At 39.8% G+C, this 13,057-nt stretch overlaps 1 protein-coding gene across 2 annotated transcripts in view; it reads left to right on the plus strand.

Annotated features, from left to right (window-relative positions):
• Positions 1-11,368, plus strand: part of EPHA4 (EPH receptor A4) — a 90,156-nt gene extending 78,788 nt beyond the window's left edge. For both annotated transcript variants that reach the window (XM_040349047.1, XM_040349048.1), the window contains exons 14-18: positions 1,587-1,736; positions 3,356-3,549; positions 5,728-5,883; positions 6,236-6,889; positions 8,554-11,368. In XM_040349047.1, the coding sequence (XP_040204981.1) occupies positions 1,587-1,736; positions 3,356-3,549; positions 5,728-5,883; positions 6,236-6,350 (615 nt within the window). In that variant the 3' untranslated portion in view covers positions 6,351-6,889; positions 8,554-11,368. The remainder of the gene's footprint in view (positions 1-1,586; positions 1,737-3,355; positions 3,550-5,727; positions 5,884-6,235; positions 6,890-8,553) is intronic.
• The last annotated feature ends 1,689 nt before the right edge of the window (positions 11,369-13,057 follow it).

A 13,057-nucleotide genomic window follows, 5' to 3' on the forward strand; every position in this document is an offset into this window, starting at 1 on the left:
ACGAGCAATTGATTAAGGCCATTGCTGACAGCACAAATCTGTGATAGAAACTCTGAAAGCTATTTCTGTCTTCATTACTAAGCTCATTTAAAGGAGAAGACTTTTTAAAGCAATCTATGTCTCAGGCAAAACCAGTAGTTGAGGCATTGCCTATCTCTTATGATTTGTAGTTAATGTACATTTTTAGCTTGGAACAATATGCAATTGTGACTGTGTACCACGGCTCAAGTGAACACATCTTCCCCATGCATTTTATGCCTTTAAATAAAAAAAAACAGATGTCTAAAAAACAAAAGACCTATCAAGACAACTCCGTCCAGCTCTTGAGCTACCACTGCAATGCTAGCCAAGGACAGGGCCTTCACCATGCTTGATGCTGCAGGGCTGATCTGTACCCTGTAAATAACACTGCCTATGATGTTTGGAGGAGATTCCCAGATTCCCAGCTCTGACCAGTAACAGACACCCTGACATGTTCACTTTAAAGCAGAGCTCCAGTCTGCCGCCAAAAAATTTAGTCAGCAGATACAAATACTGTATCTGCTGACATTTACTATAAGTACACTCACCTATCCAGGGATCCAGAGAAGTCCCTTATTCAATGGGCTTCAGGTCTAGACGCCAGCATCTTAAGTAAGGGAAACTCACAGTGAAGCCTTTTGGGTTCACACCCCGGGTTCCTACTGTGCATGCTCAAGCCACACTTCACTTTGTGAATGGCCCCGCAGTCTACTGGACCTGTGATGTGTCTCAGAAGGCTACTAGGGGAAAGAAGGGGGGCCAAACTTCTGCACAGATCACTGCAATGATCTGACTGGAAGTGGGTACCTGCCAAAACCAGGTACCCACTCCCCCCCTCTCCCCAAAAATGTACCAAATGGGGCATTGGGAGGGGGGGGGGGGTGCAAACAAGTGGAATTTCCCCCTTTTGGTTGAAGTTCTGCTTTAAGGACAATGTATAAACAATATTAAATATGGTACCTGTGTATCCTTTACAATATGTCTGTCTTTTGTATAAGGTTTGCAACCGTCAACATAGAATTTAGTTGTCATTTTTTTACTTTAAACCAGTATTATTACAATAAATGTTTACAGAATATGGAGCTGTAGAAATAGGTATTCAGTTAATACAGAGTCATGTATAGAATGCAATAAAACATAGGGGGATATTTACGAATGCTGGAGCACTCAGGATCTGGTGCAGATATGCATGGTAGCCAATCAGCCTTCAGCTTGTTCAGTTAAGCTTTGACAATAAAACCTGGAAGCTGATTGGTTTCTTTGCAGAGCTGCACCAGGTTTGCACGCTCCAGTTTTAGAAAATTCCCCACCCCATAGTAAATTTGTTGCTTCCTGCACTGTCCTATTAGGAGAGCTTTATTATACAACAGATGCACTCTTTAATGGCTGAAGCAGTACTCTGCATATAATTGAGAGGGCATGAATCGATTAAATTAATTTGCTGCATTTTCTGTTTTACCATGAATAAAATATAAAATCTGGGGGTTTGTTAATAAAGAGAGTGATGTATTTTTTTTATGGCACTACTACTCTGTATTAAATGCTGATTTCTTTTTATAATACAGGGAGGTAAGATCCCCATCCGATGGACCGCACCAGAAGCGATTGCTTACAGGAAGTTTACATCTTCTAGTGATGTATGGAGTTATGGCATCGTCATGTGGGAAGTCATGTCGTATGGTGAACGGCCTTATTGGGATATGTCCAATCAAGATGTAAGCATCAGTTTTTCTTGACTTAAAAAGAAAATGTTTGCTCATTCACTCATCAGCAATTAGTTATATAAAACTTGTTCTTGTTCTATAAATGGGCAGCACTGATTGGAATTTCCTGTGTTAATTAGAATTCCGCAGGTTATGCCAAAGCAGGGATTCTGATTATTTAACAGTATGACATCATTTCTTACAAAAACCTGAGCTACTGGCGCTATCAGTCGTGTAACTATATTGCTCGATGCGTCATTAACACACTCACCGCAGGGAGAAGAGCCTGCATTGTAAAACACGTAGTGAGCTGCTGTAATTATCTCTTGAGCCAATTAAACGGCTGTCCTTAGGGGGCATTAAAAAAAATAATTTGCTAAATGTCCTTCTTTAAATTATGTATATCTGTTTTGTTTTTTTAAGTATACCATCTGTAGAGTCTCATATGGGATCACAGTCAGACAGCTGTCTATAGATGACCCAGTGAAACCTAAGAATAGCAACAGGGAAATAGTCCACATTGAATATTTGTACAATGACAAGAGGAAGATGCAGAATTCCTTGTTTCTCGGTTTCCTTGAGTATATAGTCCACAGTACAATCCCATACTAAGGCAGGGATTGTGTATTGTGCAAAGGTTTCCTCTATTCTGCAGGCACATCCAGAGATATTTATACCTCTTTCTCTAATAAGGAAGTCATCACACAAGTTAGACCTCGTCCAGGTGCAGCTGGAAATCCGATGCTCTCTTGCCAGCTACAAGTTGAAATGGCCAGGGATATAGAATGGAAGGGTCATCTGGCCCACAGATCCTGAAACATAATATAGAAAGTGATATTTCAGACAGTTTCAGCTGATAAGTACACTGTTTTCTATTGATAAAAGATCCTAATTTGGCTGTGCTGTTCCTCAGTTATTAAAGGATATCTCAAGATGAACAGATGAAGCACACATAAAGGACTTTTTTTTTTAATACTATCAAGTTGAATTGTACCCCGTGTGTAAATAAAATACTCATTGCATCCAATTAAAAGTAATGTTTCATCATCCTACAGCAGTAGTCTCCAAACCACACCCCGGGGGGTTGGATGTGGCCCTTTGGGTGGTTTTATCTGACCCCTGGGGTGCTATTACACCAACTGACACCAATGGTGGAGCACCATTCTCCCTACTAATATCAACAATGGGACACTTTTCCTCCCATTAAAACCAATGATGGGGCACTGATGCCAGGATGCCCCCCTAAAGCCTGAAGGACAGTAAACTGGCCCTTTGTTTTAGAAAGTTTAGAAAACCCTGTCTTAAAGTATAAAATGATTGAAAGCTGCCTTTTGATTGGCTAAAATTAGTTATTGTATATGCCTAGATTCCCCAATCATATATATTGCTTAAATGTTCTTGACATGGGACACAGTCTTGCTACACACATAAATACACTGCAATATACAACTGTGAGCAACATTTTTAATCATAATGAGCTGTGTCGTATAATCTGCAAATTTTTTTGGCACTTTCACGCATGATTACTGCTAACATGCATCTGGTCAAATTATACTTAATGGTAAATTATGAAAGGTCTCCACCTTTGTGATGTTTAATGATCCGACTAAAATCTTCCATTTCTTTTATAGGTCATTAAAGCCATAGAAGAAGGCTATCGTCTCCCCCCTCCCATGGACTGCCCCATTGCTCTTCATCAGCTTATGCTAGACTGCTGGCAGAAAGAGCGCAGTGACCGGCCAAAGTTTGGACAGATCGTTAGCATGTTAGATAAGCTTATCCGGAACCCAAACAGCCTAAAAAGGACTGGATTGGAAGGCTCCAGGTAAGAAATACATGAGTTTGTAGACTGTATCTTTCAGTATGCAAACGATGAGCTAAGAGCAGAAATGGGGCCAGCTAATTAAATTGTACTGGCCTTCGATGGCTCCATTGTAGTAGATATATGGGTTATATGTCTCGGCGGTGAGGTCCCACCACAGAGTCATATCTGCATCATTATGTTAAATTATTCAACTAGGAAAGAACTATAACAGCAACTGTTTAATTTCCCCCCTCCTTCTATTGACCCAGAATCTGTCTGTGATCAGTTTACATTTGTAACCACACTGCACAGACCTTTAAGTATCTCTCTTTATAGATATTGATTGGATACTTTAGAAAGCTAGCGGATTCCCATGGGTATTCACAGGGAGGCTCACACTGAGAAATTGTTAGATGTATTTGCTATAACGATACAGCTCCGTGCTGCTGTTAACACTTCAACCTTTCTGCAGATTTGTACAGATAAATAGCTGAATTGAAGGTCTGCTTAATTAGAGTCCAGTTTGCTATTAAGGCCTAGTTCACAAATGTGCAGTTTGCTTTTGATCCGTTTCTGCAGTTCCTTTTGTGTTGTGTTTTGCCTTTTTTTCACACGTTTTTCACGCATTTTTTTTAAGCTTTTGTTGTTGGGCAGAATAAAAAACACAAAACACGTCAAAAGCACTGCATGTTTTTCTGCAGTTTCTCCGTTGAAGTCTATTGATCCAAAAAAGCACCATTTTACATTTAAAAAAAGTCTCTGACCATTTCCAAAAATGCAGCGGTTGACAAAAATCATAGATGTGAACATGTCCCCTTTGAAAACCATGTGGTGTGTTTCTGCAAAAAGCACCAAAGATCTCATAGGTGTGAACCAGGCCTAAAACATGTTTCTTTAAAATTTTAGGATAGGTTTCCTTAATACTTAGTGTATATCAGTCTTATAATTTCTTAATCACTTCAACTAAAGCTACTTTTGCGTTAGTGCATACTTAAAGATATTGCTCAGACTTTCTCCTCTTCTCTTGCCTTATGTGACTTGCGTTATTCTAGCTCCCAGCACCCCATTAAATGCACCCTATTAATCCAATCCATTGTTTTATGTAAACCCTGCTGGGTTATGTTTTATATAGGCCAACTTGGGCTGTAGATTTATTAGTCTTTTAAATCCAAAGTTATAAGTGAAACCCAATCCACCAATTACAGTGAAGGATGTTAAAAAGAAAAAAAAATTCTTGATTCCGGTAATACATTTCTGCATAAAGCAGGTACAATAGGAAACTTAGAGGTACAACTCCTACTTTTTTCAGAATCCTAAGAATTCACCTTTCACTGTACTCGTATTACTCACTCAAAAGCAGACTTGATTTCTTTCTCGGTATGAGTGAGAAAGCCACAGCAGTTGTCTGGCCTTTTTGCACATCAGCTACAGGATATATTACTAATCATGGCAGTGAATCTGCTAAAGCAATTACCCCAAAGGTCCAGCACAGAGGGAACCAAGGAGAATTACATTCCCCCGAACCCTATTTCAAAGACCACCTTATTCTCACCAATTCGATCATATGTACTGTTCAGGAACATGTTGAATAAAGAGCAGATTATCTCCCCTGCATGCTGGGCTTTGTCTGCTCTCAGGCAAATTGGCCAATATCTCGTTGATTGGGCTGTTTCATTGCGATTGAGCTCAACATAAGCAGTATAAGTACAGTAAGACTGATTAAAGCATAACTTAGAGATAGGGACAGTACAGTGGGAATTTGCAGAAGGCTCCACACACTCGTGTAAAGATAATATCTACTATTAGACAATTTTCTCAAGTTCAGAGTGAGTTTGTGACCCCAGAAAAACATTAGTATTCAGTATGGCATGTTTTAAACATCGTAACACTGTATACATAATAATAATGTATGCAGAAAAAAAAAATAGTGGATCTTTCATAGTGAAATGTCTGAAATGTGTGCTTGTTATTAATAGCAACCCATTAGAATCTTAAGAGAATTCACTAACCCTCATTAGAAAAATGACAGCAGGAATTGGGTTGGCTGTCATGGACAACACAGGCATTTTACTTGCTACATTCATGAGGCCTGATGCTTATAATTGCTCTAGCAATTTGTAACATCCATTCATAATGTTGCATTAGACTCTCTATTTTTACTGAAATAGGCTGACATTCCAATGATTTTCTATTCTTTAGGACAAATACTGCTCTGCTGGACCCTGGCTCGCCTGAATGGTCCCAGGTGGTTTCTGTATTGGACTGGCTGCAGGCCATTAAAATGGAGCGATACAAAGATAACTTCACAGCAGCCGGGTATAACAACCTGGAATCCGTCGTGCACGTGAACCAAGAGTAAGTTCATTCCTGATCAAGATTTTACATTCTTGTCCTGTAGTTGAAGGAAAGATACTGTATTGGTTTCTGTAGGAACATTTATTCCACACAAAAAAATTTCCATGGTGGCATGATACAAGATTCCTACCCTGCCTTTAGCTTGCCCTTTCTGACCATTTTCTCTTAGTGAGTATCCCTGTCATATAATTAGTGTAGGACCTTAGCACCAAATTGAACCTGAGAGATATACCATGTCGTCAGATTTTCTGTTTTGGGGGGCATGAAGGAGCTCATAAATATATGTGTGTGTGTGTGTATATATACTCATCCCTGCAATGTTAAATCATCTTTTCCTTTCGTCTCTGTACAGTGACCTAACCCGGATTGGTATCACTTCCCCCGCACACCAGAACAAAATTTTGAGCAGTGTCCAGGGAATGAGGACCCAGATGCAACAGATGCAAGGCAGGATGGTTCCTGTCTGATTTATTAGTGCATCAGGACAAAGCTGCACACTCAGAACTCTTGAAAAATTAGTTTACCTCATCCATGCACTTTAATTGAAGAACTGCACTTTTTTTTACATTAACCTCACCCCGCCGGACAGAGACTTAAATTATCGCAGGGGCTGAGGAGAAACCCATTCAACATGGAAATAGTCATTCGTGCCACACTCACATCGGGAAGATGGTCATATCCAAGGGGGAGCTCTCATGTCACTAGATGCATATGATTTACCGGACTTCCGCCATCTCATCGAGGGTTGATTTTGCGTGTAACATGGACATCATTATGGAATGGATACATCACTTCATCAGTGTGGGCAAATGGAATAACCACATGATCTGTTGCTGGAGATGCAGACCGTTGTAGTGGAAGAATAAGGGACCAATGGAGGCTGCTTCCTGTGCATCAGAGAATTTTAGGATCTTGTGGACATGTGCTAGGGTGAGAGATTACATCAGGATCTAAGGGATATGCATTTGTACTACCTAAAGACGATGGTCTGGAAAGGAATTTAAAGGTGAGTTATCCCCAATGGTACATTATTGTTAGGTCACCTGCCACTGTGTTAGAAGAACAGAGGTTTATGCTGTGACAAGGTTGTTGCTTCAGGAGGCCTTGCATCCCAGTGGGAGGAATAGTGTCCCATCATTGGTGTCAGTGGGAGGAATAGTGTTTCATCATTGGTTTCAGTGGGAGGAAAATTGCCCCGTCATTGGTGTCAGTGGGAGGAATAGTGTCCCATCATCCATTTTCTGCTTCGTTGCCCTTTTAACATAGAAGTGTACAAACAGGTGGGGCGGGCGCTCGGTGTTCCTTTCCTCTCCAGGCTGGGTTATGCCGAGTGGGTGTACGGAGCATTCAGTACCGGTGGAGGTTTTTGTTTGGATACACTTTTTTTAGTTAGTCTAGTGGTCCGTTATTTCACCTGGAACGCACGGTGTCAGGTCAGCATTCGGCAAAAAATCCTTCCTGTTGAGGTGGTGGTGTATGACATTGTGCATGAGGTGGGGAAGATTCGGGGGCTTGAGAGAGACAAGCGGGGTCAGGGGGCTTGGCTGAAGGCGTGGAGGGGTTTCAAGCCTCCCTGACTGCCAGGAGTCTCTTTCCCGGGTGTGGCTGTCTGTCTCTTATCACCCTAGATTATTATTTTTGATACATTTTTGATAAATGGCTGCGTACATAGGTGACGGGTTGTGCCTCTTAGGCCCTCTCTGCTGCTTTGTGTAAATAGTTTTGTAGTAATGTTTTGGTAGTGGTGTATATTGTATATATTGTATATATTCTGAACCTGGATGTGTATTCCTTGGATTTATGTTTGAAGTTTTGTACTATAGTTTTGTTTTTTACTTTTGTATAAAATTGGTTGCTTGATTCTTTTCAATAAAAGATCAATAGTGCCTTATGGTCGGTGTCAGGTTGCTGACAGTGGGGGTGGGCAATAATGCCCCAAGGGCCAGCTAAAAGCAATCAAAAAGAATGCAAGTTTGATGGTAGTTAAAGAGGCGTTTATTGACAATAGCGACAAGTACATTGAGCCAATGTGCTATTCTCAATAAACCCCTCTTAACCGACCATCAAGCTTACATTCTTTTAGACATCGGGCATTCCTTCTTTTCTATTATTACAAGTCTACATTTGGACACAACCTTAAGGCTGCACAGGAAAGGCAACAGCCCAAGCCCCAAGATGGTTTACGACCAGTATCCAACATTGGGCACAACCTGCTTTAGGGACATCTCCTTACTCACCCACACAATCACACACTCACCCACGACCAATGACTGATCCAGTCAGTCCAGTGTGGTCTTCAGCACTAACATGCAGAAAAGCGTGCAGTATGTTGGAAAAAAATAAAATTCTTTTGAAAAATTCTTTCAGTTGAAAGAAAGAAATGGTCAATGGGAAGGTAAAGAAAACAAATCGTGCTACTTGAAGGATTGATTGCTGGATGCTTGTCATAGTGAAACCATCTCTCTTTGTATAGCCAGCACTGGTTGCTCACAACTTCATTGTGAAATTTGAATCTTTGGGGATAACTTTCATTTTATCAGAATGGGCAATCAGAAATATTGAGGGGTTTGTTTAAAAACAATTATAGACTGCCACTTTGGCCCATTTAATATCTTGCTTTGAATGCTGTGTTACTTGAATCTAAAAATGTGGCTTTTATTTTTTCTTCAGGGAGCTGCACTCTTGTCAATTCTCCACGGCAAGCCGATCATCCACAGGTACAACTGAACTGAAGCCAAAAAGATTCTCTTAAAACTTCAGAGGGGGTTCTGAGGAGGATGTCATGGACACGGCTGCTGATTCTCCAGCAAGAAAATTCCACAAGGTCCCACAGGTCTTCCTGTGTATTCCATGCCCTGGTGTATAATGACAATGGAAGCTAGCTGATGTTTACTAACGATGCCATGTCTTCGAGGCTTGGATATTTTTGCCTTCAGTAAATTGGATTATTGAGGTCACATGGCCATCTCAATGCTTGTTCTTCTAAAAGGGAATAAAGGCACTTCACCCCAGACCAGTTTCTGTTCTGTTCCACTGCACATTTAAGAGGACAAAGGTGTGAGCAGAGCATTGCAGTCACTAAGGAGTTAATTGTATGCCAAACTAACCTTAAGCATGGACCCAGCTTACCATGGGCCGAGGAACTGTTTTGCTTTATGGTTTTCCCGAAAACAACAAAGACTTGACGCACTCCGATCGAGGCCTGTTCCTCATCTGTATAGGCCTCTGTATTGTAATATTAATTTCCATTTAACAAAAAAAAAAAATTATGCAATTTTTCCATTTTTTGCTATCTACTTGTACCAGTGACAACCAGGTAGAACTGCCAATTAAGTTTATATATATATATATATATGAGGAAGGATTTGAGGATTTGTTTCATATATATATATATATATATATATATATATATATATATAAACTTACATCTTTGTGCTTAACCCTTTGTCTTTGTCCAATTGTCCTCACCTCAAAGCTGTTCAGTTTGACCACTATGAGCTTTTAAGATTAGCAGACCGTGTGAAATCTTGGAAATGCAAGCTTTTTCACCATCCTTCCCTACAGAGATTCTGTTCCTTCATGTGTGATCACTAAAACTCTTAAACCAATGAGCCTAAGAATGTTTTTCTAAAAAGGTGGAAATAAAAAAAATTACGTGCAGCCATTAGGGATTTTGATAGCATTCAGGACACAGATAGAGAACACATCAGGAAATCTCATCAGGCTTCCATTCCATAATACAGATGTAGCCAAGAATCACAGCATATGTCAAAGCCATGGTGTTTTCTAAAAAAAAAAACAGTTAGATCATTTGAAAGCGTGGTGGACTATATTGTGGCATGAGGGGCTTATGGTTAATAATACATCTCAATACAGGGAAGAAAATTCTGCAGAATTCAGGTCCAGCAATCAAATCTTGAATCCAGTAGGGTTTTAGAGGTAAGCATAGACATTCGATGGCTATCACTGATCTTGGGAGGATTTAATAATTATTATCCAATCTGAGACAACTGCTCGTAATAATTATTATAATGTCTATAGGCACCATCTGACATTAGTAATTAACCTCAGATGTGTCATGAGGAATGCCTATCAGATTGGATATTTAAGCTTATAAACCAATCCTTCACAAAAAAGGAGCATGTAGACTTAGAAGACATACATGCTTGAACAGATCAATGGGGTTGATTTACTAAAACTGGAGAGTGCAAAATCTGGCGCAGCTCTGCATAGAAATCAATCTGCTTCCAGGTCAAAGCTTAACTAAACAAGCTGATGTTAGAAGCTGATTGGTTTGTATGCAGGGATGCACCAGATTTTGCACCCTCCAGTTTTAGTAACTTAAACCCAGTGTGCACGTCTCTGTGCATCTCAGTAGGAAAGGCTGGTAACGGCCAAGCAGATCAGCATCGCCCTGAGATTTGATATCTGTCTGTTGCTGTCTTGATTGCATGTTGCACTAGACTCAGCAACATTTAGGTATGCAGCTCGATGATTGCTCCCTTTTCCAGAAGGATCTTTCTATAAGGCAGAGACTTTCCAACACGTTGAGACATGATGAGTGCTTCCAACACTTGTTACTGACATGGTAATCCCCACACTACCAAATGCCTGTGTATCGCTCTTGGTAATTCGGTAGTGTTAGGGTAACGTGAGCAGTAACTAGTCAGTAAGGGTATCTGGCTGTTTTTGGAGCCAAGGAAATGCTGTGCACAACATTAAGTTAATAAATGACTGACTTCAATCTTAATGCTATAGTGGCATTTTAGAAAGAGTAAGAAAACTTAGAACCTATGTCAAGTGTTTATTGCTATCCATCTTCTGTTGGAAAGGATTTCCCCCCTTGCATCCCCAATGGGGACATTTACCAAGATAGCATTAAAAGCCTGATACAGTAGTTAAACTTTGGCAACCCAGAAAAAAAAAAAAAAAAGGTTTTGGCTGGAGTTACACTTCAGAAGCCATACAATGGTAATACCAATTGACTTCATTGGAAATGCTGCCATAAATTAGGCACCAGCAATACATTATTTTTTTGTGATTATCCCTGTTTTAACAATGTTGTGACCTCCACTTTCGTCCCTCATACCTCCCAAAAGACTCTATTGTACTTCATGACTTTGCACGTACGCTGCAGGCGAGAGATGATATGCATTAATCAGTATTTGTGTGTTACTGCCAAAACATTTTTTTTTTAATTTCTATATATATTACAAGAATTGTATACCTAGCAATACCCGACTTTGGATGAGAACCGCTAACCTAAATGCCTATAACTGGGCCTGAGTTTTAGGTCCAGTTCCATGCAGAAAATTTCTAGATTGATCCAGTTTATCATTAGCAGTATTTTTCACTTCCTAACCTGAACTTAACCCCACCAAATGTTAACCAGAGAAAGAAAAGGGACGTTCTATTTTTTGTGTCACAGCAAAAGAGAAATTTAAATTTAGCTTGTTCTAAAAAACAAACAAAAAAAAAAAAAAAAGCATTCTAACAGAACATTATTTTTCTTCTTGGTTCATATGTTGTTTAGAGTTATGTTTTTCTATTTTTGTTTCATTTGTAATTTTTTGCATTTTTTTGGGGCGCAGGGAAGAGTAACTGGTTCCTCTTCCCTAAAACTTAGGTACACATAACTTATCTTCTTTATTTATGGTCTTTTTATACCTAGTTTGTAAAATTGTAAAATAGCAAAGTTAATGCAAAGTTTGCATTCTGGACAAAATAAAATAAACAAAAAAATAAAAATAAAGTAGTTAATGAAAGTTTACATGAGTTGTGTTGTTTGATTATATTATAGCAAAATATACCTATTTTCGAACACTATTGGAACATTTATATATAAAGCTTTATGTAGGGTCTCATGCATGAAAAGTGGAGGAATTGGCTACATTTGACTTAATAGCAGACAATCCATTTCTTTCACCTTCTAACCTGGGCTGGAAAATTTATAGCTGGAATTACTTGGGTTGTTGTGGACAACAAAGACAGTTTTATTTTCAGTTTTGGTCTTTTGTAAATGCGGGAAAGAGAATGTTACTGTCTCATAAATATTTCTAGGTTCACTGTAAAAGAGGTCAGTTTGGTGAAAATACTGTAATGTGTTTTATTATTTTTTTTTTATGTTTTCAATTATATAAATACATGGGAGCAGACATACTGATTTGTTAAAGGGCTTGTAAAGGCAGAAGATTTTATATCTTTATGCAATAAGATAAAAAGCCTGAGTGTAGCAGCCTCACTAGCACCCTCTAATACTTACCTAAGCCCCATCTCTTTCAGGCCACGAGTCCCTCGGCCGTCTTGGACATTGCTCCTGCGGCTGTCAATCAAAGTCAGTTAGCCAATCGGGAGATAGAGGGGCGGGGCCGAACGGGCAGCTCTGTGTCTGAATGGATACACGGAGCTGAAGCTCGGGTCCTTCCATAGCAAGCTGCTTGCTTTGGGGGCACTCAGCAGGAAGAAGGGGCCAGGAGCACCAAAGAGGCACCGAGAAGAGGAGGATCAGGGCTGCTCTGTGCAAAACCACTGCACAGAGCAGGTAAGCATAACATGTTTGTTATTTATTTATTTTTTAAAACAAGACTTTACAATCACTTTAAAGTGGAGGTTCACCCAAAAATCCACTTTTTGACATTAGCTGTAGCATACTGCTAACATCTGCAGTATGCTGTTTTTTTCACTTGTACTTATCGTTATATGAGCCCTTGTTTTCCGGCTCCGAGCGGGGAATCCTGCGGGGAATGGGCATTTCTAAGCGAAGAGGAGTTGATTGACGGCTGCTAAGGCGCGTCTTGGCCTCTGTTTAATCTTCAACTGCCATGATGCTGCACATGTGATCAGTTATGACACCAGCCATTGGATGGTTTGACAATTTGGTTGAGAGCACAACCAATGTGACAGTTAGCATTCCCGGCATGCCAGGAATGTAACTGCTTTTTCAAACTTAAATTGATGGGTTTACTTCCGCTTTAAGGATGCTGGAAAGTTCATTTTGAGGGTGAACCTCAGTATTAAATGCCTGTAGCTTAAAGTGGAACTTTACCTCTAACAACCTGATAAAAAAAAAATATTCTTTAGCATTACATTAATATTGATGCTATCAAAATTAGCTTGTGCTTTAAATTGCCTCCAGCATTGCTCCTGTTTCTTCTTTCTGAAGGCTGCCATTAAG

This window comes from Rana temporaria, chromosome 4 (assembly GCF_905171775.1).
Source record: "Rana temporaria chromosome 4, aRanTem1.1, whole genome shotgun sequence".
Lineage (NCBI taxonomy): Eukaryota > Metazoa > Chordata > Amphibia > Anura > Ranidae > Rana > Rana temporaria.